At 42.7% G+C, this 27,824-nt stretch overlaps 1 protein-coding gene across 1 annotated transcript in view; it reads left to right on the top strand.

Annotated features, from left to right (window-relative positions):
- The window catches only part of St8sia1 (ST8 alpha-N-acetyl-neuraminide alpha-2,8-sialyltransferase 1), a 150,871-nt gene that overhangs the window by 42,579 nt on the left and 80,468 nt on the right, over positions 1 to 27,824 (top strand). The window contains exon 2 of the mRNA XM_041637806.1: positions 25,046 to 25,190. Coding sequence (XP_041493740.1) covers positions 25,046 to 25,190 — 145 coding nt within the window. The remainder of the gene's footprint in view (positions 1 to 25,045; positions 25,191 to 27,824) is intronic.

The following is a 27,824-nucleotide window of genomic DNA, read 5'->3' as shown; positions in this document are numbered from 1 at the left end:
GCTATCTCTTACATTTTAGTTTAACCTATCTCCATTAATCTGTGCGTCACCATGAGGTCATGGTCTACCAGCAAAGTTTTAGCATGTCTGTCTCCGGCAGTGGCTCCATGGCTTCTGTCTGACTCTACCTCCTTTCTCCAAGCATTCAACTTAGTTTTCCCCATCTTCCTCTATTCCAGGCACAGGCCCAAGACAGTTCCTTTATTAACCAATGATATTCACAACATACAGAGAGGAATCCCACATCACCTCCCCTCTTCTGTTTAAATAAAATGGAAGGTTTTAACTTTAACATAGTGAAATTACATATAACAAAACAGGTATCAAGCAAGAATTATAGTTATAATATTTGTATCTACTTTATCTCTTATCATCCTCCAAAGGCTATTCTTTGTCATCTTCATGCAAGTGGGGGCATATGTACATACATAGAGAGACACACACACTCACATACACATTTATACACACACTCACACACATATAGATAATATACACACTCACACACATTTACACATATATGCACACACATATATACATAATATACCCACTCATACACACAAATACACACACACATTCTTAATTGTAGTGGTGTTTCATTTGTATCTTAATAAATAAAGCTTGCCTGAAGATCAGAGAATAAAACAGCTCCACTGATCAGCCTTACAGACCAAGCAGCAATAACACACATCTTTAATCTCAGTAGCCACACTAGTTGCCATAGAAACCAGGAGATAGTGATGCACACCTTGAATCCCTGTCCTAGAGAGGATTATAAAACGGGAGGAGACAGCTCTCAGACACATTCTCATCTGAGATTCCTGGAGGCAGGATCATCAATTTGGACTGAGGTAGAGGTAAGAGCCAGTGGCTGGCTGCTTTGCTTTTTGGATCTTCAGGTTGAACCCCAATTTCTCGTTCTGTGTTTTTATTAATCATTCTCCACCTAATGAAAAGAGAGCAAGATATCTCTTTGGAGACTCATCAGTGCTGGCTGAGCACTCGTGTCTGTATGGAAGAATTTCCAGCACACCACACTGTGGTGAATTAAGTCACTAACTTAATCAGGGCATTTGTCTCTGCCTTCCTCATGGCCTTGCTGCCTGGAGATGGGTCTTGGTCGAGGACTGTGTCCCAAAGCGATATAGCACTAGAGCGGGCTTCCATCTTACTTGGGTCTGTGTTTGTTAGCTCCTCACCCCTTAAAAACACTCTTCCTTCTGGACTAATGGAGCATTTCCCTTTGTTATGAAAATTAGTTATGTTCATTATCAGACTCCCAACAATCACAACCATACATGACCACTTCAGGTATGCTGGCGATGTTGCACAGCTTCTTATTTGCAAGTGAGAAAATGGGTCAACAGGAAGCTCAGAGATTTGACGAAAGCCCCAGAGCAGGGTCAGATTCCTTGAAAGAATGCTCTAAGAGACCACTGGGTAAAACCATGAAGGTGAAGGTGTGATTGCAAGGAGACCCCGGGATGCTGAGAAACCAGCACTGCAGGACATCTGACAAGGAGAGCTAAAGGCACACATGGATCTGACCCAGCAAAGAGGTTACATTGGTTACAGCTGTTAGAATCGAAGAGGTGAGGCTACCAAAGCCATCAGAACCCAGCTGACTCCATTGTGAGCTCAGTGATTTGGTGCTTGCCTTGCTGGGATTTGGTGTTGCTTTGGCCTCATTTTTTATTGCTAGGCTGCAGTTTTGGATTAGAGACATTTGCTCTATACTATTGTATATTGGAAGTGTGTAACTTGTTTGATTTTATAAGGGCTGCACATTAAGAGATTATCTTGAGTCCCAAAGGAGATTTGGGATTTTTGAATAATATTGGAACTATTAAAGACTAACAGGGACTTTTGAAGTAGGAGGAGCACATTTTGCATTAGCAAATGGCTATGAGCCCATAAGCCCAACAGCTGTTTGAATGTGAAATGTTTCCCATAGGCTTATGTCTTTGAAGACTTGGTCCCTAGTGTGGCACTGTTTTGACAGGTTATGGAACCTTTAGGGTAGAACCTCACCAGAGGAAATGGGCTACTGAAGGCAGGCCTCGAGGTCTTATAGTCTTACTGTACTCCCTATCTACTCCTTGACTCCTAGATGAGGCTACAGTATGACCACCTGCCTTATGCTCCCTACCACTACACCTTCCTGGCAATGATGGGCTGTATCCTCTCAAGCTGTAGGTCAAAGTAAACCTTCCTCTTCAAAAGTTGTTTCTTGCCAGGTTATAGCAACAATGTCAGTAGAGAAATTAAGCTATGAGAAATTTAGAGTGTTGCTGGGTCATTCTGCCTGCCATCTTCAGCCACATTGCTTATAGACAGCCTCCCCAAAGAGGAAACTCAAGACAATGTGGTGATTGGAATACCAAGATTTCCTTGGGTTACTAGGTGGTACCTGAGTGAAATTATTGGCCTTTGGGGTATGGTTATAAGGAATGTAGGTGTGATGCAGGCTTTTGATATGCGTATTTGATATGAGTATGAGTATCCACAATAAGAAATTGTGGGAACCAAAGTTTGAGCCTGGGCATGTAACCATATTTAGAGGATGAGAGAAAGAAGTGATATTTTATCAGGAAAAAGAGAACAGGCAATAAGAGAAGAAGGAGCAGGAGAAGGGTTGGGTGACATTCTCACCATGGATGGGAAACTGAAAGAAGAATAGGATTCGACATGTCAGGTTCAAGAGAGGTCATGAAAAAGACATGAGAACAGAAAAGGCTGTATGGTTTGTTTTGATCATTATGTTTTGCTTGGTCTAGGTTTTCCATTTCTTCGTTGTGGAATAAGAGTCTTTAAGTTCTGCCATTATATTTTGGAAGTGTGTAACTTGTGTTCCTAGTGTGCAGGGCTCACAATTATGGGAGTGCCTGATTCTCAGCAGAGACTCTAAACTTCCACCTCCCCATAGTGTTGCACTGCTAAGACTTCAGAGGCAAACGTCAGAAACAAACGACATGCATTTTATGTTGCGAGATGGCTTGGAGACTTGAGGCAAAGGGTGAGAATGTCATGATTTGAAGTATACTTGATACATCAAGGGTAGGGTTTGATGGTTAAACTCTTGGTCAGATTTCCTGGATTAGGACTCACCTAGGAGACACGTGTCTATGAGAGTGATCCAGGTAGATTTAATAGGAAGGAAGATATACCTCAGTGTAAGAGGCATCATTTTATGGCCTGGGGTCCCCAACTGATTAAGGAAAAAAATGGCTGAATTCTGCCCATCATCCTCTGCTTTTGGACTGCAGCATAACGTCACCAAGTGCCCTCACACCTTGACCGCCACGCCTTCCCCACTAGAGTGGCCTGGACTCTCAAACAATGAGGTGAAATAGACCTCCCCTACTTTCTGTTGCTTTTTGTCCAGCCCTTTGCTTTAGCAATAAACAAAGTAACCAATAGGGTGAGTTTATGGAAGCTTGACGATGAAAAGTTTCTGCACGGGGAGAAACTTCTCCACCCTGACACAATGATCCAAAGCAGACTGAATCAGACCGAATCAGAAAAAGCTCAGGTTTAATGGATAAAAATGCTTTTAGATGATTTTCTAGCCCCCCCAGAGAGGAGACAGGAAAGGGAGAATGGAAAACGACATGTCTGTCTGCTCTCTGGAGGGCAGTTTAAGCACCTTGTGGGAGTGGTCATCCTTTGGTAGGTTTTCTGAGATGCAGCAGTGTTTGAAGAGATATGGGGGGAGAGGCTTTGGAGTGGAGTTTCTACCGGAACATTCCAGACTCTTTGGGTATATGGATGCAAGGGGTTGGGTGAAGCTTCCAGCAGAACAGAAGAACGCTGGGAAACCAGATCCTGGGAAGGAAGAATATTAAAGTATTTTTTTTTATCTTCTTGTAATAAATTCCTGACTCTAAGAGAACACGAAAGTGTGTACTCGCTGTGTGGCTCTGTGGTAGGGGACTTGCCTGCATGGGACTCTGTGTTTGATCCCCACAGGAGATGGAGGAACTTAGAACATGAAAATTAGAGACCCTGATTCTCAGATGTACTATTTCCACCCTTTTAAGGTAACAAGTATTACTATCTGGTTTCTGGTTTTTCTGATCTCTCACAGAGGGCTAATAAAGTGAGGAGAGAATATAAATAGGCTAAAACTGGTAGGGAAAAAGATAGTGGAGGCAGAGACAATAGCGGCAAGAGATATAAACAAAATTTTAGGAGACAAAGACCAGATGGTCCAGTGCTGTTTGACTGGGACAATGCTGGAGTTCCAAATTTGACTGCCCACATACAGTATGGCAGCAAGCAAGAAGGAAGTAAGTTCACTGTACAGAATTCTTGAAAAACCCCGGACTGAGGAAATGTAAATGTTGGTGGCACTAAAAATAGGAGACGTGGTTGGCTGGGGGCCAGGTTTCTCCTTCCCCACGGGCCTTACTCGTTTACTGAAAGACTGAAGAAGAAACTCAGAATGGTTTCTTGGGACAGTAACTGTAAACAGGGCAATAGTGGAAAGAGGATTGTTCATTACACAGGGAGACCTAGCTTCTCTCCTAGAACATCAGATAGAGGCTTGAGCATTATCATGGGAAAATACAGAGACTGACTCACGAGGCTCTCTGCAATGGTCTTCCGATGAGGGCTGACCGTGGTAACTTTCAGCCAAGTCTAAAGAGCTGTGTCAGATGTTCAGTGTCTCATTCTGAAAGGTGAGCGGGAAGCTGTGAGTAAATCTTTCTAGAAAACCTCTGACATGAAAGACAGGGCAAACCACAGGGCGAACACACACACACACACACACACACACCCCACACACAAAACAAACAATACAGGAAACAGAGGCATATGCTGCAAAGGGTTTAGTTATCATCTTTCCAAAGAAAACATCCTGTGCCCCCAGAGGATGGGAGTCATGAAAATAGAACGTCTCAATAGGAAGGAAGGGCCTTTGGTCACTAAAGGTGTGATACTGGGTACAGAGGGGACATGGTCTCTAATGAGTAGCTGTAAGAATGGTATCAGACTCTTCAGTCAGAATCTTAGAATCCAGAAAATAATGGGTAATATCTTTAAGACCTTAAGAAAATTATTTCTAAATGTTGTTGAGTTTTGTTCTCAGCCAAATGAGGAAGCTCCCAATATACTTTGCTTGTGTCTTTCTCCAGGAGGAAATTTTATGTTACCCTGAATAATATATATAGTGGCTACTCTCAGTTGTAGGCTTGGTAATATCTAGACTCATCCAGGAAATAGGCTTCTGGGCATGTCCATGGAGGGTTATCTTAACCTGGTTAATTAAAGTGGGAGGATCCCAGCCACTGTAGGTGGCCTCATTCTCTGGGCCATAAAAGCGTGGAGCAAGTGAGCTGCACCCTAGCTTTCCTCTCCCCATGTTTCCTGAATATGGACACATGTAGCCAGACTCCTTAGAGTTCCGCCACGGGAGACTGCACCTGGGGACTCTGAGATGGCAGCAACTTTCTCTCCTTTAAGTTGTGTCTGTCTGAGTGTTGTTTTTTATCAAAACCCAGATAAGAAACCAATAGAATACGCTCTATTTACATTCTACTGTAGTAAGCCAACATCACAGTTTGCGTGATATCTCTACGTGATCCCTTCGCCATTTTACATAGAGACACCGGAGTGGTGATTCTGAAAGGGAAACGTGCTGTGTTGCTTTATACTCATTTAAACTCTGCACTTTTCCCACTTGACTAAAAGAGAAAACAAAAAGAAGTACAAGAAGGAATAACATATCTTTGAAACAGGTGATGTCCCAATAGAATGTCAATTTGAATTCCTCAAATCTGCTTGAAAAGTTTTTATTCTATGAACTCATGGAGATGTTCTTATATCTAAATGCAGAGATTTTGGTTATGGTGTGGCTTATGACACTGATAAGTGTTAACAGAATAAATTCTAATTTCAAGAGGGTCTTTACTGAGGCTGGAGAGCTGGCTTGGTAGTTAAGAGCAATTGATGCTCTTGCAGAGGACCCAGTTTGGTTTCCAGCACTTATATGGTGTTTAATAACCACCTCTAGTGCAAGTTTCAGGGGATCTGACTCCTCCTTCTGGCCTCTGTAAGTACTGCATACGCATAGTGCACATACACACATGCAAGCGACACACACATGGAATAAAACAAAGCCTTTTTTTTAAACATAAGTCAATATAATGGTAGAAAGAAAGGCTACTTAATAAAAGTGTAATTTCATACTGTTGATTGATGAAGGCTTTCCCACAGTATGGGTGCTTAAATCTAACATTTCTTTACTTCCACATAGGTTATAATGCACAAGTTGCTTCAACCTCATAATGGCCAGGAGGATCCAGACCTTGTACTTTCCAAAACATTTCTATCAATCCATCTCTAAACAATGACTGTTTAAGCTTCTGAAGAGCTGGTGAGAGGGTTCAGTAAGAAAAGTTGTTGCCATGTAAGCATGGAGACCTGAGTTGAATTCCCGTGCGGAAATAGGCATAATCCAAGTGCCCACGAGGCAGAGACAAGTGGCTCTCGGGCCTTGCTGGAGCCTGCTTTAATCAGTGAGCCCCAAGAACACAGAGGAACACAGAGGTTGAACACAGAGGAACACAGAGGTTGAACACAGAGGTTGAACATGCTGGTTCCTACATGTACATATGTGCTCATTCACCTGCACATACATGTATAGCTTCACACACGGACACATAGGTACATAACACACACACACACACACACACAAACACACACACACATTCAACTTTCAAGGTGTCTTCTGAAAGCATATTCTGCTCTTTGGCTTGTAACTTATTGGGTGATTTCCAAAGTAGGCAAAGTTTTGTCTTCACTGACGGACCTTAAAAAAAGGGAACACTGTTTCTTGTTACTTCCCCAAATGATGGGAGGGACTTCTTAGCAAAGGTTACTATGTCATACCCTTGGATACAGTTTCACAATGGCCTTGAGTCTAAGAGATACATTTTCATTAGTGATGCTTGAACCATCATCTGCTCCTTTGAATTTATAGATAACGTAGGGCCTGCGATGATGTAGCTCACTGGTAGAGAGTTTGCCTTGCATGTCCAAGGCCCCAGGTTCCATTCCTAGCATGCCACTAAATAAGTAAATAAATAATATTTCAAGTTGTGCACTTCCATGGGCTCATAGGCATGTGACATCTGTGTTGGTATGTGGTTGTGACTGTGAGCATGCACATCCTTTGTAAAGTCTTGCTGGCATCTCAGCATAGATGTACCATAATCGCATTATCCGCTCTCCAGTTTTCAGTGTCTGATTATCCCATTGACAACATTTTCAAATCCCCCTTCCCTATCATTTTCCCTTTGCCAATTGTTTTTATCCACTTCTCATCAAATGATTCATCCCACCTACATTTGAAATATCTTGCGTTTTCTCAATGCTTTTAGTTTAAAATAGTCATCTCTCCTTTTGTTTGTATTTCTAAGCCCGTGCCTCTCCTTAGTTACTGCTGTCAACGTAAATACCTCCGCACTTTCCTATCGCAGGGGGGTCAGTGATATTCACAAACAATTCCAAGCTCAGTACAGATACAGTGAGCATGGTGATGAGGGGGAGCTGATGGGCAGGCGAGATGAAAGACTATTTTCACGATGTGATGGGCGTGAGTCGGCCTGACCCCTTGAAGGGAAGGCAGTTTTAATCATAACTATGAGTTTATAGGGTAGATGTTTTTAAATAGCTATGTTTACATGATTCAGATACCGGTTCTTGGCTGTGATTTAACTAGGTATTTGGAGAGTATAAAGACCTTAGCTCCCAGGAGAAAATTCAGCTAACACATTTCTTCTGTCCTAAATACATGTTCCTTTAATTGCGTATTTAATAGAAACTGGGTGACAGTCAATTAAATGTTGTTGACAAGCTGAGACGGTGCTATTCTGTGTGGAGTAAAGAGAGACCCATATGTTTTAGAGAAGCAGGTGGCATCATTAGTGTTCTGCAAGGAAAATCGAGACTCTCTGACTTGTGTTTACACAGATTTCTTGCCTGAGAAAATGGGTCACACTGTAAAGCCAATTTTTTTTTCTCAGAAAAGAATTTGAATCTTTCTTACAGAAATGCCTGAAGTGTGTTCCATGAATCACGAAAAAGACAAGTATGCTATGAAATTTTCTTGGGACAAACACTAATGGCAGCTCCAGCATTTAGAGGTTCTGTCAGTCAGGTTCCATCGGCCTGGGATTCAAGACATTATCCAGGGAGACAAACCACTGCTCTTGACTTCTGCCTGGTGCCTCAGCCTCCTAGCTTAGAAAATTCAGAACAATTTGGTTCTATGCTGCTCTTCCTTCTCTGTTTGTCCGTTGCACGGCACCAGTTTCTGTCTGTCTTTCACAGAGACTGTTTCTCATGAGTTCCTTTCTAGTTGCCACAGAACAAAGGTATGTGTGACTGCAGTCATTATATTTAATACAGTTTTCTCCCATAACCATGGATTCTGCACCTATTAGACCCAATCAATCATGAAAGAAAATATTCAGGAAAAAGAATTGATTCTGAATGAAACACTATAACACTTTGTTATTATAATATCTTCTGAATATACTGTACACTTTCTTAAGGCCTCTTTCCTTGCTTCTGGCTCTGCCTGGAATGCATTTGGATGGCGCAGGATAGCACTACAGTAAAACCTCTGTCACCATGAACTGTGAGAGCTGTGGGGTGAAAAGCCCGAGCTCCACCCCTGAGCTCGAAATTGCACCAATCCCTGAGCCTGAAATTCCACCAATCCCTGAGCCTGAAATTCCACCAATCCCTGAGCTCGAAATTCCACCAATCTCTGAGCTCTTCCCAAGCTCAGAACTTGAAATCACACAAATGCCCACCCTGGAAGACTGCACTCTTGTTCCATTCTTTGCTGTTTCTCTCCTGAGAAGAGGCAGCCACTCTCCCAATAAATGTGTTTTCCCCAATAAATCTCTTGTGTGAGGTTCATTGTGGGGTGTGACTTAGTGGTATTCATTGGCTCTCTTCTGCCAGGATACCTTCCTCTACAGAGCTGTAAGACATCTTCAATGCTGAAAGGCATTGAAGATGAAACAGGAATGACCAATAGATACACAAAAAAGATGTTCAACATCACTAGGTGCTGAAAAACTAAGACCACAGTGAGAGTCCCACTCAGTCCAGTCGGAATGGCAGTCATTAAGGAAACAATACCAAAAGGTGAGCACAATTTAGAGGAAATGGGAACCACAGGAAACTGCTGGTAGGAGCTTCAATTTGCTATGCCATGATGGAAATTACCATGGAAGTGTCCCCCAAACTAAAGACACAGCCAGAAGAAGCAGCAAACATCTTCCATCCCAGCACTCAGGAGGCAGAAGCAGGTAAATCTCAGTGAGTTTGAGGCCAGCCCAGTCCACATAGTGAACTCCAGGTCAACCAGAGTTACTTGATGATTTCTTGATTTGTCTCGATTTGTTTTTAATTAACAACAGCAGCAACAACAAAACTCACATTAAATAGAAACAGGTCTAACACTGACTCCACCACTCATGTATCTTCACCTCGAGAGTGTCAGGTCCCATCACAGGGTTATTTGCTTTTCAGTGCTTTACACAACACTATCCTTAGCAGGTGAACTAGAGAAACAACCTAGGTGTCCAGGTCAGAGCAGTTGTAAAACAGATACAACTGGAGATAATCGGAGTACACAAATTAAGGCATATTTTGGAGAGATATCGTAGGTTTGCCCAGGTTTTTATAGGAATACATAAAGTCATGCGTGTGATGAAAACAAGAGCAAAGCTGTCTAGGGGCTGGGGAAGCATAGGCTATGTGGGGGTTCTTTATGTACAACGTACGTACATCGTATACTTACTCAAGAGCCCTCTTCAGGAGAGGCACGTGAGAAGCAGAAGGGGCAGAGGAATACCCCCCTCTCATCTGACTGAGATGGAGCCTTCTATGTATGGAATGAGCTGCTCATGCCAGGCAAAGGGCACTGCTTTGATGAGGACTAGTCTACACTGCCCTCTTAAGAATTGTTGGGCTCTTTTCACTTCTGCCTAATTTAGTCATTCCCCACAATGCCTCTCTTTGTGTGACCTCATCAAAAAGTCCACAGGTTTACTACTCTTCATTTTCTCAGAAGGGCTTCTGTAGCAAATACAAGTCTCAAGTAAACTCAGATGATTTTATTCTGTTAGTCTATCTTATGCCGGTTGGGTCAGGATACTAGGACAAGAGAAATAGGAGTTTTGCCCCTCTTGTTCTCACAGATATATGCTTATTTGCTTCTTTCTGATCTTCGCTTGAAGGTCACTCACCTAGTGAGAACAAACTGAAGGGCTCAGTTGAAGACCGCACCCTCTCATCCTAGTCCAAGCAATGGTTTATCTCGTTTTGAGTGGTTCCTTCCCTTAGAACCGAAAAGACATGGGTGTGTTGGTAACCCATGGGCTATCATGTCCGAGCACATAGAAGATGCTGAGTATCTGATGGGTGAATAAGTGTGTGTGATCTGCAAAACAGCTCACCCACTTACAGCTGCTAAAACAGCAAGTGGGCAGCTCTGAAAGCCGTGTATGTTTACTAGATAATTTACAAGGTAGGAAAATTAGATCATGTTGGGAACATTCAGGTTCAAAGAATTTCTCCCATTTCCTCTGCCCACCCATTGTTGAGGAATACAAATGACACACAAAAACTCATTCTTTCTGTATTGTGCAGTCATCTTGACTGGGAAGAAGCAAATGATGCTGACTGGGAGGCCACATGCTGTCTCCAGTCAAGGATAAGAGCTGCTGCTCTTTGTCTGCAGTTCTGGCAAATTATCTAAAGACTAATCCCTAGAATGCTCCTTGTTATATTTGTAGAAAACATTGTTATAGGCAATAGTGTAACAAAGGCATTTCTTTAACACACAGCCAAAAAGCTTTTCATGAGTTATTAAGGAGAATTCAGATTTCTACCCATCTTAAATATGTGATTTATTCTTTATGTATTTGAATAGATCTTTTAGACTTATTTTTATTGTATGTATATGAATGTTTTGGCTGCATGCATGTCTGTGTACCACATTTGTGTAGTGTACATGGAGGCCAGAAGAGAAACTTAACTGATGAGCAATCTCTCCAGGCTTGAGAATGTATTTTACATCTCTTAGATGAAGAGGGGGAGATGAACAGCTAAAGGCCCCTGTAGCCAAACTTCACACTTTGAGTTTGTTCAATACAACCAATGTCCTATTAGGTCTTACAACTTAAATTAACTCATTTATATTAATCTATATTTTATCATATGGCATTAACTCTCTTTCTTCTAGCACCTCCTATTTCCTCTCCATGTCCTCTGGAGTCTCCCTCCCACCCCCCACTCCTAGAGTCATCTCCTCTTCTCTCTCTGCCCAGAAGTCCCACCTAATCTCTTCCTGTCTAGCTATTGGCCATTCAAGTCTATAAACCAACCAGAAGGCACTTTGGCAAAGACACATCATTACATTATACGAAATGATTATTCCACAACATAGTAGATTATGTGTCTGTGTTGGTACTAATTTCTTTTAGTTTGTATGGCTTGGCATAAACAACCTAAAGGATGATTTACTTTGGTTCATGTTTCCAGTGGAGTCAACTTGTGATCACTTGGCACAATGTGCACTGAGCAGACATTCTGATGGTGGGATCATTCTTTAACCCATAGCGGGTAGGAAGCAGAGAGTAAAACAGGAAGGGGCTAGAGACAGCACAACCCCCAGGACCCAACACCCATCCACTAACTTATCTCCTCCAACTAGGTGCTACCTTCTAAAGTTTCCAGAACTTTCTCAAATACAATTTTCTCAAATTGACTGGGGAACCAGGTTTTAACATATGAGCCCATGTGGGCCATATTCAAATTCAATTTCACATTCAAATTATCACAAGGCCCATGCTCAACAGCGTCTCCATCTTTTTAAGTTTATTTTTAGGTCTGGTAGTTATCATTACTGTTTGGGGTACTCTGGACCAAGCCAAGGCTTCACACATGCTCAGCAGGAGATTTACCACTGAGTTGTAACCCAGCCATGACTCCCATTTTAAAACATGCTTTGAAATTGATGTAAGACAAAGATTTCATTCAATCAAGGGAAAATACAACTTCCTGTTGAGCCCAGAACTACCTCCCATAATCGCTATGAATTCTATCATTCAGAGAGGACTAAGAAACTTCTCTACTTTCACCGTTGAGCACCAGACTCTACACAAGGCAAGGTCTTCTCACTGAATGTCAGCATCTTAGCTTCTGCACAAAATGGCGTGACCCCTCTTCATCCATTTAGATAGAGATATGTTGGGGTTGGAGAGATGGCTCTGTGGTTGAGAGCACATGCTACTCTTGCAGAGGACCTGAGTTCAGTTCCCAGCACCCATGTTAGGTGGCTCACAACCACCCATGATCTAGCTCAAGGAGATCTGACAACTATCTGGTCTTCATGGTTGCCATCACTCACGTACACATACACATGATTAAAAATAAAAATAACCTTTAAAAGACAGGGATATGCTTAGAAATGTTTGTATACAAAGAACTAATTTGAACTAGTTTTGTGTGAGGCTGGCAGGGTGGAAGGTCAGTGTCTGTGCAATCAAGGACAATGGGTGAATACTTAGTGAGATTATGTTATATTCTGAGCGTTCTCTATCTAGGGGCACAACCTCAGAGTCACCCTCCACTGTTAGGACTTCAGGTGCCTTCACCTCTGTGACATAATCAAAGGAGCCAACATAACATAGTTGAAAAGGAATTTCAGGAAATTATCCCAGGGTAGTTCACAGTAAAATTTGCTGACTTAGCCATCTGGCCATCTGGAAGAAATGCCCTTGAGATATACACTTTGGCCAAAAGCTAAATATTAAAGTCAATAATTGATCAAAGTTAGATATACCAGTCAAGAAATAACTTTAGGAAGATGGGATTATGTTTGAAACTTTATCAAATGGTTTAAAAGTAAAATTTGAAAGTTTGACATTTATTGTGGAGGAAAAATATTTTTTCAGCCAGTGGTTTGTTCCTGTAACCCTGACTGTGTGCCTGTGCTCCCAAGGGCAGCCTATTCTCATTACACCACAGTTTAGCAGACAGTGAAAGGAGCTTATTCATTGAATTTGGTGTTTAGCTTCTCAAGGTCTCAAAATCTTGCATCTTCTACTGCTGACAATGTTAGTAGTATAGTAATTGCCAGCTTAAAGTAATTATTTTTATCTGCTTTAGTGTTTAACTTTTATAGGTAAAAATGGTAAGGAAAGGACTTTTCAAACTTGTATTTTCATTGGTGAGAACAAAATTTGCATAGAGGTCTGCCTAACATTCTCTCTCTCTCTCTCTCTCTCTCTCTCTCTCTCTCTCTCTCTCCTTCTCCCTATCTCTGTCTTTACCTCTAATTTGTTATCCATTCAGTCAATCCATATTTAACCACCCTTTCAATGGGTGAGCCAGCTTCCCAGGAGCAGAGCATATCCAGATATGAGTAAAACAAATCTCTCTGTAGTTTTGTGCTTTGGGTTCTGGGGACTGTTGTGACTGGGATGTGGAATGTCCCCTGTAGGCTCACATCTTTGAACACTTGATCTTTCAACTGGTCACACATCTGGGAGGTTGTGGAAACTCCAGGAGGTGATTTTTCTGGAGAAGTATTTCACCAGGATGGATCTTGAGACTTTATAGCCTTACCCCACTTCCTGTCTGTCATTTTCCCGTGGTGGAAATGAGAGAAGATGTGTCCCCAGCTCTCATGGACTGTATCCCTTAACTTGTAAACTCGAACCAATCTTCCATCCTTCAGTTGACTCTCATGAGGTATTTGATCCCAGCAATGAAATTACTAGTACAGTAAATTAGTCAGTTATTGAGACTATATATTAAGTCAACAGCCCTAGGCAGATTTAAGTACTGTGGAATAAACTAGGAAATAAAAGAAATAATAATAAATAGAATCAGGCATTTTCTATCATGACTAGATCAAAAACAATGTCTTACTCTTATTTTTCATGGAACTTTTGGGAACAAATTTGACATCTAACTCTTAACTTGTCAAGACAGTGTGATGCTCTCTGCCTGGGCTGCCTCACAGATGCCCTGTTGAGATAAGATAGTGGTGGTGTGTGATCACATAGTTTTTGACACATGAGTGTTTAGGAATGTCAAAAATGACATAGATAGAAATGTGTATTTACTTGGTTATTCAGATTTTTAAAAGCTGAGTCTAAATCTGAGTGTAAGAGTAAATTTTGGCCAAATGCTGAGAACAAGATAGAATTCTGTCACTCAGGAGTGCTGTTAAGTTGCTAGTGTGAGCTTTCTCTACGTTCTTTATGTAGACATTTAGTGTTGTGAACTTTCCTCTTAGCACTGCTTTCATGGTGTCCCATAAGGTTGGGTATGCTGTGAATTCATTTTTGTTAAATTCTAGGAAGTCTTTAATTTCTTTATTTCCTCCTGACCCAGTGATGATCCAGTAGCATTGTTAAATTTCCATGAGTTTGTAGGCTTTCTGCGATTAGTGTTATTGTTGAATTCTAACTTTAAGTCACGGTGATCTGATAAGTTACAGGGGGTTATTTCAATTTTTTAAAGCTGTTGAAGTTTGCTTTGTTACCAAGTATGTGGTTAATTTTAGAGAAGGTTCCATGAGGTTCTGAGAAGAAAGTTTATTCTTTTTTGTTTGGGTGGAATGTTCTATGGATGTCTGTTAAGTCCAGTTGACTTACAACACCTGTTAGTTCCCTTATTTCTCTGTTAAGTTTCTGTCTGACTTACCTGACCTGTTCACTGCTCAGAGCAGGGTATTGAAATCTCCCACTATTAGTGTGTGGGGTTTGATGTATGATTAAAGATTTAGTAATATTTCTTTCACAAATGTGGGTGCCCTTGTATTTGGGGCACAGATGTTCAGAATTCAGACTTCATCATGTGGGTTTTTCCTGTGATGAGTATGAAGTGTCCTTCTCCATCTCTTTTTATTCACCTCAGTTTGAAGTCCACTTTGTTAGATATTAGGCTACCTATACCAGCTTGTTTCTTAGGTCTATTTGGTTGGAAACTCTTTCCCCGACCCTTTACTCTTAGGTAATGTTTCTCTTTGAGGTTGAGGTGTGTTTCTTGTATGCAGCAGAAGGATGGGTCCTGTTTTCATACCCATTCTGTCAACTTGTGTCTTTTTAGAGGCGAATTGAGTCCATTTATATTAAGAAATACTAATTGTGATTGTTAATTCCTGTTATTTTTGGTTTGTTGGTGGTGGTGATAATGTTTGCATGTTTCCCTTCTTTGGGATTTGCTGTGTGAGGTTATCTATTGCCTGTGCTTTTGTGGGTGCAGGTAGCTTCCTGGGTTGGAGTTTTCCTTCTAGTACTTTCTGTAGTACTGGATTGTTTAAATCTGGTTTTTGTCATAGAATATCTTGTTTTCTCCATCTATGGTGATTGAGAGCTTTACTTGGTTTAGTAGTCTGGGCTGGCATCCATGGTCTCTTAGTGTCTGCAGATTGTCTGTTGGGGACCCTCTGAGAAGTTGGGTGTAATTCTGGTAGGTCTGCCTTTATATTTTACTTTGCCATTTTCCATTCTTTCTTTATTGTGTAGGTTTAGTGTTTTGATTAGTATACGGTGAGGTAACCTTTTTTTTTTTTTGGTCCAGTCTATTTGTTGTTCTGTAAGCTTCTTGTATCTTCTTAGGCATGTTCTTCTTAGGCATGTTGGGAAAGTTTTCTTCTATGATTTTGTTGACTATATTATCTGTGCCTTTGAGCTGGACTTCTCCTTCTTCTATCTCATTATTCTTAGGTGGTCTTTTCGTGGTGTCCCAGATTTCCTGGATGTTCTATGTTAACAATTTGTTAGATTTAACATTTTCTTTGACTGACGAATCTATTTCCTCTATCGTATCTTCAATGCCTGAGATTCTTTCTGCCATTTCTTTCATTCTGTTGGTTATACTTGCATTTGTAGTTCCTGTTCATTTAACCCAAAATTTTCTATTTCCAGAATTCTATCAGTTTGTGTTTTCTTTATTGCCTCTATTTCAAGTCTTGAACTGTTTCCTTTACTTGTTTGATTGTTTTTTTCTTGGTTTTCCGGGTTTTCTTTAAGGAATTTATGTATTTCTTCTGGCTTTCTGTTTGTATTTTCCTCCATTTCCTTAAGGGAATCTTTTGTTTCCTTTTTAAAGGCCTCCATCATCTTTATAAAGTTATTTTTTAGGTCCTTTTCTTCTGCATCGTCTGTGTTGGGATGTTTAGGTCTTGCTGGTGTAGAATCACTAATTTCTGGTGTTGTCATATTGCTCTTTATGTTGTTGGGTGTATTCTTACACTGCCACCTACCCATTTCTTCCTCCAATCCTTGCAGGTGGGGCCTGTGGCGCTAGTGGTTGTTATTCATCCAGATGTATGTGTGGTCTGTGTGGTCACCAGTGCAGCAAGGGATTGACCATCCTTCTTAAATTCTACCCACAGACAACCTTTTTTTTTAACCTGAGAAACTTTCATATCAGTATATAAGAGAGATATACAAATTAAACATTTACTAATAACAAGTAATAAATAAGTATAATTGCTAATAACACATCATAAAGATATGTTATAAAAACTGGCTTCAAATTAATTCTTTGACATATGTATCATTTACCGCTCATTAAATTTGAGAACAAATTTGTATACTAATGAGACGAAGGTGGTGGTAAGGAGATGGTAAGGAGAAGGTGGTGAGCCTTCTTGTAGCTGTGTAGCTTCTATGAGATCAGCTAACTTCCATGTACTGAGAAATCACTAGAGTTCATAGCACACCGTTGTCTGTGCTGAGGCTTTTTAGGCTGCGTCCATTGTCATCTGGTAAAAAACGAGTGTGTCGTGCGCTCAGAACATAGGCTGCGGTGGAACTGCACGTCCTATTACCTCTGCTGTGCTGTGGTAAATTGTCAAGGGGAAGATCACACTTTGCTGGCACAGCATCCATCCTGGAGGGAAGGTCCTGGTGGCAGGAGCTGAAGGTACTGGCCACCTTATCTCCACAGGCCGAGAGCAGAGAGTGATGATTGTGGCTGCTCAGAGCCTTCGCTCCTTCGTAGACCTGTAAAGCACATGCCCTGAGAACAGTGCTGTTCCCTCCGAGGGAGGGTCTTACCACCTCAGCCTTACCAGAATCTTCTTCACAGGCATTCCTAGGGGCTAGTCTCATCTGGAGAGTCCCTCAGAGGCCTGTCTCTTAGATGATTCTAGGGCATGCCATGTTGACAATTGCTCTCGATCATTAAGTCTTCTGTGTCACAAGCGACAGCTGCTGAGAATATTTTGGATGCATTCTGTATTTGACCTTGAGTTCACCGGCTGCACGGGCTGCAAACATTTGACTGTAGTTAACCTTTTCACAGCCCCACCTTCAGTTCCAGGAGCCCATGGGGGAGGGGGCATGACCACAGTTGAAGCGCTTGGTCAGAGATGGTGGTCTCACGGCCTAAGTGACCCCCTGCCTCAGCTCCCATGAGGAGGCCTCTGGGTCAGTGCCTCCGGGGCTTTGTGTGTTTTCACGCTCATGGCCTAACTGTGGCATCTCGAGGATACCATTTCAGAGGTTGGGATTCTAGTAATCACAAACTGCAGCTGAAACTTTTATAAACTGTTTATTTCTCTTGTCGTTGTTGTTCTCTGTGTGTTTATGGGTGTACGTACAGAGGCCATAGGACAACTTCAGGTGTCATTCCTCATACCCAGCCTTGTCTTCAGGTATCAGATCTCTCATTGGCCTGGACCGCACTGATAGGCTAGGCTGGCCAGCTAGTGGCCCCAGGGATCCACCTCTCTTTCTTCCTAGCACTGGACTGCAGGTGTATACCACCATGCTTAGGTTTTCTGGAGCTTCTGTGGGTTGGGTCGAGGTCCTTGTGTTAGTAAGCAGGCATACCATGGATGAGACACACCCTGCCCCAGCCCTCCTTTTGCTTTTTTTTCCTTACAAAGGAAAACTGGTATTATTCATCATCCGAAGGAAGCATGAGGGAAGGAGAGGGAAACCAGTTTATCAAAAATTCCAAAAGCTGATGCATCTGTGTCTCCCCCTCCATAGCTGTAAAGGTTGGACAGAGATGGAATACATGATTCAGCTCAGCAGTTCTTAGAGACCACAGTGTCAGTACCTACCGGTTTCGTGTATTCTGGCAAATAGAATCCAGTTGCATCCTCCTGCCTTATAAAGCTGTAGCAGCATTTCTGCCTAAAATGTGTCGGCTCTTCCTTCATCCTGCCAGTGCTCTCAGGCCAAAGATCACGGCAGGAAACGCTCCCTGGGACCTTGGATATAACTCAATGCTCTATTCTTTCTAAGCAACCACAGATGTCCCCTGAGCCTCTGGCTACATCTCCCTGCAGACACATGAAGGAACTTACCCGTTGGTTGGCTTTCTCCATTTTAAAAATAAATTTATTTTTGTGTTTGAGGTTTATGGGATATATATACAGAGGATAAAATGTTTACTGCAGGGAAATAGATTAAAGTTTGTCATCTGATAATTACTTTTATTTGTGGTAAGAGCAGCTAAAATCTACCTAACAACCCCCCACCCCCAGATATTTCAGTTTGTTCTTTCTAGTCCTCCAGACCGCTTAGTCTGCTGATCTTGAACATCCCATTCCTCACTTTGTGGATTGCTTCCTTTGCTGCTCTCTGACCCTTGAGCTATGCATCCCCACTGTTCTCCATTTCCTCCCCCTCCACATACAAATGACATCATGCGCTACTTGTGCCTCTGTGCCTGGTTTATTTCATTTAACCTAATATCCTCCAGGTCCATGCAAGCCGCAAATGGCACGGTCCCCTTGTTAAGGCAGAATCTCATTCTGCTTCCTTCGTCCATCCATCTGTTGATGGCATCTAGATCGTTGCCATCCGTTAGCTACTGTGATTCATGCTGCAGTGAACCAGACTCTCTTTCTGAGGTGGCAACTTTCTCTCTTTTGGGTGCATACCCGGGAAGAGCACAATTGAGTCATGTGCGAGTTTCATTTTTCGGTTTCTTTATGAAATCACCTTTCTCTCTCCCACAACGTCTATGCGACGCTATGTTCCTATCAGCAGTGTGCTAGGGTCCCTTTTCTCCACGCTATCGCTAATGTTTCTTGTTGTTTGCTCTTTGGAGACGACCATCCTCACAGGGGTCGGTTAGAACTCTTCGTGCTTGACCGTGTGTTTCCCTGGTGATGGAGGGAGCAATGTACCTTGTGACTGTTGTCTGTTGTTTTGAATTTTGAAAACATTCATTATGTGTGTGAGATATTGAGAACCAGAGAGTGAGGCTGAGTGAGAGAGAATGAGAGAGAGAGAAAGAGAGGGAAGGGGAGAGAACTGGAGTGAGTCTGAGGGTCAGGTCAGAGTACAGCTTTGTTAGTGTTCTCCTTCACCCTTGTTTTTCAGGCAAGATCTCTCTCGTTTCTGTGGCTGCCCAGCATACGTCAGGATAGCTGGCTCTGAACTTCCATTTCATCCTGTCTCTGCATCTCATTTCACAGTGGAAAGATCAAGAGTACAAATGTTTGCTGTCACATTCAGTTTAAAAAAAACAGAACAGACAAATCAACAAAACCTGGGTTCCAGGTATCAGACCCACGTCATAAAGCTTGGGTTCCAAGTATCAAACACATGTCACAAAGCTCGCACAGCAAGCACCTTTACCCTGGAGCCCTCCTGGCCTTCTTTTCCATCTTTGCATCTTTTTGGGACAAGTGTCTGCTTGGGTCCTGCCTACGAGATTGTTGGCTTTACTGCTATTGACCTGGGCTAATTCCTTATAAAGCTTGCATATTCGCTTACCAGACTTGTGCTTGGCTCATATTCTCTCTCTCTCTCTCTCTCTCTCTCTCTCTCTCTCTCTCTCTCTCTCCCCTCTCTGTAAGTTGCTTTTCCATTTTCTTGTTTGTTCCTTTGTTGTGCAGAGCTCTGAAGCTTGACATGGCCCCATTAGTTTATTTTTATGTTTGTAGCCTTAAGCTGGCTTGCCCTCTTCTTATGTTTTCTGAAGGCAGGTCTGACTTTATTATTTTTTTAATCTACTTTTACATCTCAAGGGCTTACCACGATGTTGCCTAAAAATGAAAAAAATGTTATGAGTATTACTGCTGATACTTCTAATATTAGTGATTTGTGTTTTATTTTTATGTAGCTCAGGCTGACCTTAAAATTTCTATTCTCCTGTTTTGGTCCCCCAAGTGCTGGATTTGCAGATTACACCTGGTTCAGCTGCTGCTTTTGATGCCGTGGCCTCGTAGCTGGTGATCTAGTTGAGCCCCTCTGGCCTGAAGAATGGGCATGGACCATGTCTCAGTGTGATCCCCTAACACCTTCATAGAACAGCACAACAGAAGGATGAGGAAGAATCGTGGGGAGAGAACATTGGAAAGGCGTGTAGAAAACTCTGCACTTCAGAGAGCAGTAGGACCAGTATGAGTTTGCTGGAGATGTAGGGTTTCTGGAAATACTTGTCCACAAGGAACTCCTACTTTCTGTCTAATTCTGCTTTTTCCCATAAAGGAAATAATTGCTCCAAGTCCAGTGATAACGGAGGAAGAGAGGCAAACTTACTCCATGTCTTCCAGCACACATGCTAGTAATGCCAGAGAAATCATTCATCTGTCTGACAAACCTGTGTAACTCTTGGCTTGTAACATTGCTTTCATTGTCTGTACATTCAGGAAAATGTGACTGCCTGGATCTTTTTCCTATGTGGCTTTTTTTTTCTTTTTATGATTCAGAGAGGAAACAAATATGAATGTGATTTGTTAGCTGTCAGGCTGCAGCCGGAAGAAGGTGCTCTTGTTCGACCATGGCAAGTTTTTCTTCTGCGTTTCTCATGGCACTTTAGACTGAATCATGGTTTAGTGGAGGTTAGAGGGGAGAGCTTCCATCTGGAAGGAAGGACCTCATAAGAGGTGGAAAGACTTGAGGGTGAAGTCATGCACCTCCATGGTGCTGCGTCTGTGGCCTGAGACAAATTGTGGGGAAAGTATCTCAAAGCTGCCCAGCTCCGTGGTGCGATGGGAACTGGATGGACATTCTGTCCTGAAGGCCTGTGCTGCATGGCAGGCATTGGGCCCATTTGTGCAAAAGATTCCTTGAATAGAGAAAAGAGAAGCGGGCCGGTATGGTTCTGAGTGCTTTGCAAGCAGAGAGGAAACAGCCCAGACTTAGACTCACAGATCTGCATGTGTGTTTCTTCCTGTGGCCGAGACAAGTCTTGAAACCACGTGCAGCTCATTTTTGTAGACGTTAATTAAGCATAATGAGAATAACAATAATTCTTTCGTGATCTCTTAGAGTTATTTCTGAAGACAAAAGAGAGACATCGCCAGACCTGTAGCAGGGAACCCAAACATCAGGGCATTCTCACCAACGTATAGATGCATGTCCGTGGGACTTCTGCCTATTTTAAGAGATTGTCTTAAACCATATAAGTCATATGGTTAAAATATGGTGTCTAGGGTGCTCTTTTGACAAAATGTAGGGACCGCTCATGATAAAACACAACCCTGGTCATGCTACCTTGTGGTAGAGAAGCTCTAGTAAGAATTCAATGGTGAGCTAGTGTAGTGGTGAGCATCCCAAATCCCAGCATTTAGTAGCTGGGGAGGGTGATGAGTTTGAGACTGGCCTGGTGGACATACCAAAACCCTGTCTTAATGATGATAATGATGATGAAGGTAGATGAGAAAGGAAAGGGAGGTTCCTATGGTAAATAAATGTTGATGTAGCAGCAAAGCATGACACTATAATCCTTTGACAGAACAAAGGCTTTTGTCCTTAGTCCCCTCCTTTGTCCTTTCCACATTGAAACCAGCATGAAGGGGAACCCAGCCAAGACCCAAGAGCAGGAGGGAACACCTAACAGAGTGTAATGAGCTCAGAGGCCCATGGGGCTGAGTAGGCTGCCAGGCCTACAATCCCATGGCCTCCCTGGCCATGAGTATCATTTTGTCAGCAAGCCTGCGCCATGAAACAATAATGGCAATACCCGATATCATACTTCACATTCTACTAGGATAGCACAATGTCACATGACAGGGAACTTTTAGGAAATTCTCTTCTGGAAGAAAAAAGAATGTCCGTCTCTTAAGCTGGAAGCTTAGTGCCAAGGGCAGCCTCTAGTGTGGGCCTTCCCGCTGTGCCATGACGTGGCAGAGGACAGCATGTCGGGCAGCAGAAGCAGAAAAACCAAAACCAAGTGATCTGAACTCCCTCCTATGACAGTGGCATTCATTACCCAAGCATAGACCCCATGACCTAGGCTGGTCCTCGGGGCCTGCTATCCGTCTTCAGTGCCACCCACTCTGACTTGGGCTCTTTCGTTCAATACAGGGAGAAGTCAAGGAGCCATTGGGAATGCTATCCTAGTGAGGCTTAATCTTGGGGATAAGAGAGGCAGCACAAGAAATGGGGCCCTGCCATATGACAGAACCTTTCCCGGGGAGACACAGCTCACCCCAGCTAGTAAGTCCACAATAGATCAACGTACAGATACCACCAAAGTCCAGCTTAGTGGATTATGAGCTTTATTAGGGTTGCTTAAAGGAGTGTGGGTGAGGGTTACACACAGGAGCAGAAATCACTCCAAGACAGCTGCACCACCAGAGGCCACCCCAGCATGGGTGACAGTTTACAAGAGCTGGAAACCCGAGACACTGTCTGCAGGTAGCTCACCAGGCTGGAGAGTGTCCTTTCCAAGTGACATGGTTGATCTAAACCTCTTTCAGGCAGTCAGGGTAGTTTCTGCTTCTTCCAGGCAGCTCGGCTTGTCTCAGAGTGCCTCTCGGCAGCGAGTCAGGGCCCTAGTGAATCTGGTCCGTTTCAGGGACTTCCTGGGACTGCTCTGAAATGCTCACCTTCCTTTTTGAGGAGCATCCCTGCAGGATGGGATGTTTTGGTTTCAGAGGAAATAGTTACACAGCAGGCTCCTGTCATGACCTCCTAGTAAGGAAAGGTTAAAGTTTGTATTCAGATGTATTGACCTTTGACCCGAAGCTCGAGCAGGTGTGTACAGGTGCTCATTCAGTGTGACCTATGGAAGTGTTCATCAGCAACACTGGGTGGATATGAGGCACTGGAAGCTGGGTAGTAATCAGAGCAAGACCACACTTGTTGATCAGGAACAACCCAGTAGAGGAAGTGTGGCTCTTCTCGATGTCACACTTCTCTCTGCCAATCTGATTACACTGGCAAATAAATTTTGACATAAATTTTGGAGACAACATTCAAACAGGCACTAGGGGTTTTGTGCTGCTTCATATGAACATTTTCTACACATTTTTTAAAAAGCTCTAAGGGTACTTCCCACTCCAACCCCCCAGTCAGGGGTTAGCAAGTGACCCAGCTCACATACGGCATCATGTTGTTTTGATTTCTATCATTGCTGTGTTAAAATTGTCACAGGAGCAACTTAAAGGAAGGAAGGCTTATTTTGGCTCATAGGTCCTGGTGAGGAGGGCATGTGATGGGAAGACAAGGCAGCTGGTCATGTTGCCTTCGAGGTCAGGTCAGCAAGGAGAGGGTCTCCTACTCCAGCAGTTGTTAACTCCTTTTTAATACTGCTGAGGAGGGGCCTTCCAGAACATTCCAAGTGTTTGTTTTCCCGGACATGTGACCTTTTTTTTACCCCTTGAGCCTTCCCCTTCTTCTCTTCAACATGGAAAAAACTGTTGTACAGCAAGGAGTCACGATGGAGCTGAACAATTCCCCTCAGGGAAACCAGACAGAACTAGTTCATTCCACTCAAACTTGTTGTTTATGGAATAGGAGGCTGTGGGATAATGTTCTTGTATACTGTACAGATTTGTCACTCATATTGGTTTAATAAAATGCTGATTGGCCAGTAGCTAGGCAGGAAGTATAGGTGTGGCAACCAGACAAGGAGAATTCTGGGAAGAGGAAAGGCAGAGATGCAGTCACCAGTCAGACACAGAGGAATCAAGACAAGAATGCCTTACTGAGACTAGGTACCAAGCCATGTGACTAAATATAGATAAGAATTATGGGTTAATTTAAGTTGTAAGAGCTAGTTAGTAATAAGCCTGAGCAATAGGCCAAACAGTTTGTAATTAATATAAGCCTCTGTGTGTTTATTTGGGACTGAATGGCTGTGGGTCAAAATGGGTCATAAAAATCCATCTATAATAGGATCACCCAGATTTTAGTTATTCTTCTCTGGCAACGCACAAAATGTGCTTCAATAATTTCTTGGGTGTTACTCTGTGCCATCATGTTGACAATCAAGGTATGCCATCATGCCTGCAATTTGTCTTCCTAAATGCTAGCTCCTTTACTCATTAAAGCTCAGTGGTTGATCAACCCCATAGAGCAGTGTCACATCTGGTACTGAAGCGCCAACAAGGGAATCATCTAAAGGCAGATTGCTGGGGCCAGGCAATCCCGCTAGAGGCCAGTATTTCAAACACAGAGTGGGAAAAGTGAGGTTGCGGCAAAGGTCACAGTGTTCAACCAAGTCAGTCCCCGACATCCAGAAGGCAGGTTACCTCACTATCTTCTGAGACTACACCATTTATTTTGTGCCTGCTTCTATCCAGAAGGCCTGCTACAGAGTTCCCTGTGATCCTGTCCTCAGTTTGGGAGCATGGACCCTCTTTGGCCTAACCTGTTTCTCATTCATAGCCACCCTCTGCACTCTTCTTAACTACCCAATAGCTGGAAATGAGACACAGGTGTGTTTCTGCTGCCGCTAGCTAGCCCGCCATCCTCCAGAGCCAGCTCTTTATGGGAACTCCATAGTCTTTCTAGGATCCGGATGGCTGAACCAGCCAGTGCATCTCCAAGGATCATGCCTAGTTTTGCCTCTAGATATATTTCAGCCACACCTGGGAGCTGGCATATTTTTCTGAAACATTTTGTAAGTAAAATATTACAGTCATGCCGTTCAGTGACTGGCAGTGTGAGTTAATCATAGCGTGATCACCGTGGAGACACTGTGGAGTGATTTGGCACTGGGCTGAGGCTGCATGTTCCTGTGGGGATGGCAAGTGCAGGAGTCGGCTGCTCGCTTAACCTGCTGTTCTTTTCTGTCTCTCTCCTAGGAAGCAAATGGAAGACTGTTGCGATCCGGCCCATCTCTTTGCTATGACAAAGACGAACTCCCCCATGGGGAAGAGCCTTTGGTATGATGGGGAGTTTCTATACTCGTTCACCATTGACAACTCCACCTATTCCCTCTTCCCCCAGGTGAGTGGAACCCATTGCATTGTGGTGCAGCTCCTGACCTTTCTCCCTAAAGGAAGGCTTTATGGGGGTCTGCTGACCCCCTGGGCCTGCTGCTCTTCATCTTCTCTTTTCTCATCTTAATTGTGCACCTTTTTTTCTCACGTCTTTTTATGTTTTCTGCTTTGATGCACAGGTGGAAGTAAGACATTAAGAGGAAGGACTTCATAGAGCTGCAGTTTTCCCTGCCATTTAGATTTCAGACATAAGAAACTGGGGCAAACAGTGGTCAGGGAGTGCTGGGATTCCAGTGCTGAGGTCGGCTGTGGGAGGATGGTGAGGATTTGAGATAAGAATGTTTACTTAGGATTGATGCTGCCACTGGGGAGTGGGGACCATACATCTTCTCTGAACTCTTGAGTGTAACCTTACAGCTACATTCTTGCTCTGAAGTGGAGGAGTGGTGGGCACTGAGAGAAAGAATTCAGTCTGACCACTTTTGAAATGGTCAAAAACAGTCTTTGCTTACTTGGCGTTTCCCTGCTTGCTTTCCTGAACGTTGCAGTGAGATGATTCTCACTAACTAGTTTGAAAAAGACAGTTTTTTTTTTTTATTTTAAAGAACCCTTGGTGTTGGTTGCGGGGAGGTCTTTGGTGAAACAGGGAGAACTTGAGAAATTAATTTTGGTCTTCCCAGGTCTTCTGGGTGACTCCAGTTTGGCCAGATGATCGCGTGTAGAGGACTCATGTTCAGCCTTAGACGGCAGGACTCGGTTTCTGAGTAGTTCTGTGATGAACAGATCACAAGCTCATTCGCAGAGAAGACGGTCTTATCAGTTTGTCACATGGAATCCATTGTCACAGGCTCTACAAGGTGCGCCTGCACTGCTGGGAATATACCTGAGGGTCCTAAGTCAGCTTTCCACAGAGATACCTGCATCTCTGTCCATGCTGACCACGACACAGAGCCAACCTAGATGTCCCCTAGCAGAGGAATAGATAAAGAGGATGTGGTACATAGACACAAAGAAAAATTATGCAGTTCTAAAGAAAAATGGAATCAGGACATTTATAAGAAAATGAATAGAACTGGAAATAATTATGTTAATTGAAATAAAACAAACTCAAAAAGTCTATATCACATGCTTTCTCTCATGCAGAATCAAAACACACATGTATGTGTGTGTATGTACGCATGTGTACATATGTGTGTGCGTATGCGCGTATATATGTATATTTGTGTGTACATATGTATGTGTGGTTGTGTGTGCGCATATGTGTGTATATGTGCATGTAGGTGTGTGTATTTGTGTGTGTACATATGTATGTGTGTATGTGTGTGTATTTGTGTGTGTACATATGTGTGTGTGTATTTGTGTGTGTACATATGTATGTGTGTATGTGTGTGTATTTGTGTGTGTACATATGTATGTGTGTATGTGTGTGTATTTGTGTGTGTACATATGTGTGTATGTGTGTATTTGTGTGTGTACATATGTATGTGTGTATGTGTGTGTATTTGTGTGTGTACATATGTATGTGTGTATGTGTGTATATTTGTGTGTGTACATATGTATGTGTGTATTTGTGTGTGTACATATGTATGTGTATTTGTGTGTATACATATGTATGTGTGTATGTGTGTGTATTTGTGTGTGTACATATGTATGTGTGTATTTGTGTGTGTACATATGTACGTGTGTATGTGTGTGTATTTGTGTGTGTACATATGTATGTGTGTATTTGTGTGTGTACATATGTATGTGTGTATTTGTGTGTGTACATATGTATGTGTGTATTTGTGTGTATTTGTGTGTGTACATATGTATGTGTATTTGTGTGTGTACATATGTATGTGTGTATTTGTGTGTGTACATATGTATGTGTGTATTTGTGTGTGTACATATGTATGTGTGTATTTGTGTGTGTACATATGTATGTGTATTTGTGTGTGTACATATGTATGTGTGTATGTGTGTGTATTTGTGTGTGTACATATGTATGTGTGTATGTGTGTGTATTTGTGTGTGTACATATGTATGTGTGTATGTGTGTGTAGGACATGAAAGTGGAGGTGAGGGTAAGAGAGGGAGGAAGGACTAGAGGAAGAGGGAAAGGCAAAAAGAAGAGGATGATGGGAAACATGTGGCATGAACACAGAGGGAAGAAATGTTTGAGGTATGGAGAGGACCAGAGAGGAGGACGGAGGGAAGATGGAGCAGGCTGGGGTACAAATCAGAACAAAGTATAATGAACTATATGTATGAAAGTGTCACAGTGAAGCCTATGACTTTGTTATGCTAACCAAAAATTAATAAAGCCACAACAACAAAAAAAACCATCCTGTATTTATTGGATCACTCTTTGTTGTGTCAGATAATTGAATGGTTTTGGAAGGTCTGCTGTTTAAAGTAGGAAAAACCAACAACTACTAAATAGGGGGCTGCAGAGAGGGGGAGCAATTGTTGCTCTTGGAGAAAACCTGGCAGCTCACAATATCCGTGACTCCAGTTCCAGTGGATCGGACTCCTCCTCTGACCTCCTGGTGCATCAGGCATACATGAAGCACAATACATGCCCGCTGGCAAACACGCATATACATTAAATAGATAGAAATGAGGAAGTATTGGCTGGGTGGACGACTCAGTGATAAAGAAC

Source organism: Microtus oregoni, unplaced genomic scaffold (assembly GCF_018167655.1).
Source record: "Microtus oregoni isolate MIOR12 unplaced genomic scaffold, Mior012 000002F_ref0000024, whole genome shotgun sequence".
Lineage (NCBI taxonomy): Eukaryota > Metazoa > Chordata > Mammalia > Rodentia > Cricetidae > Microtus > Microtus oregoni.
Note: the sequence above shows the minus strand (reverse complement) of the source record. Positions and strands in the feature narration are given on the sequence as shown.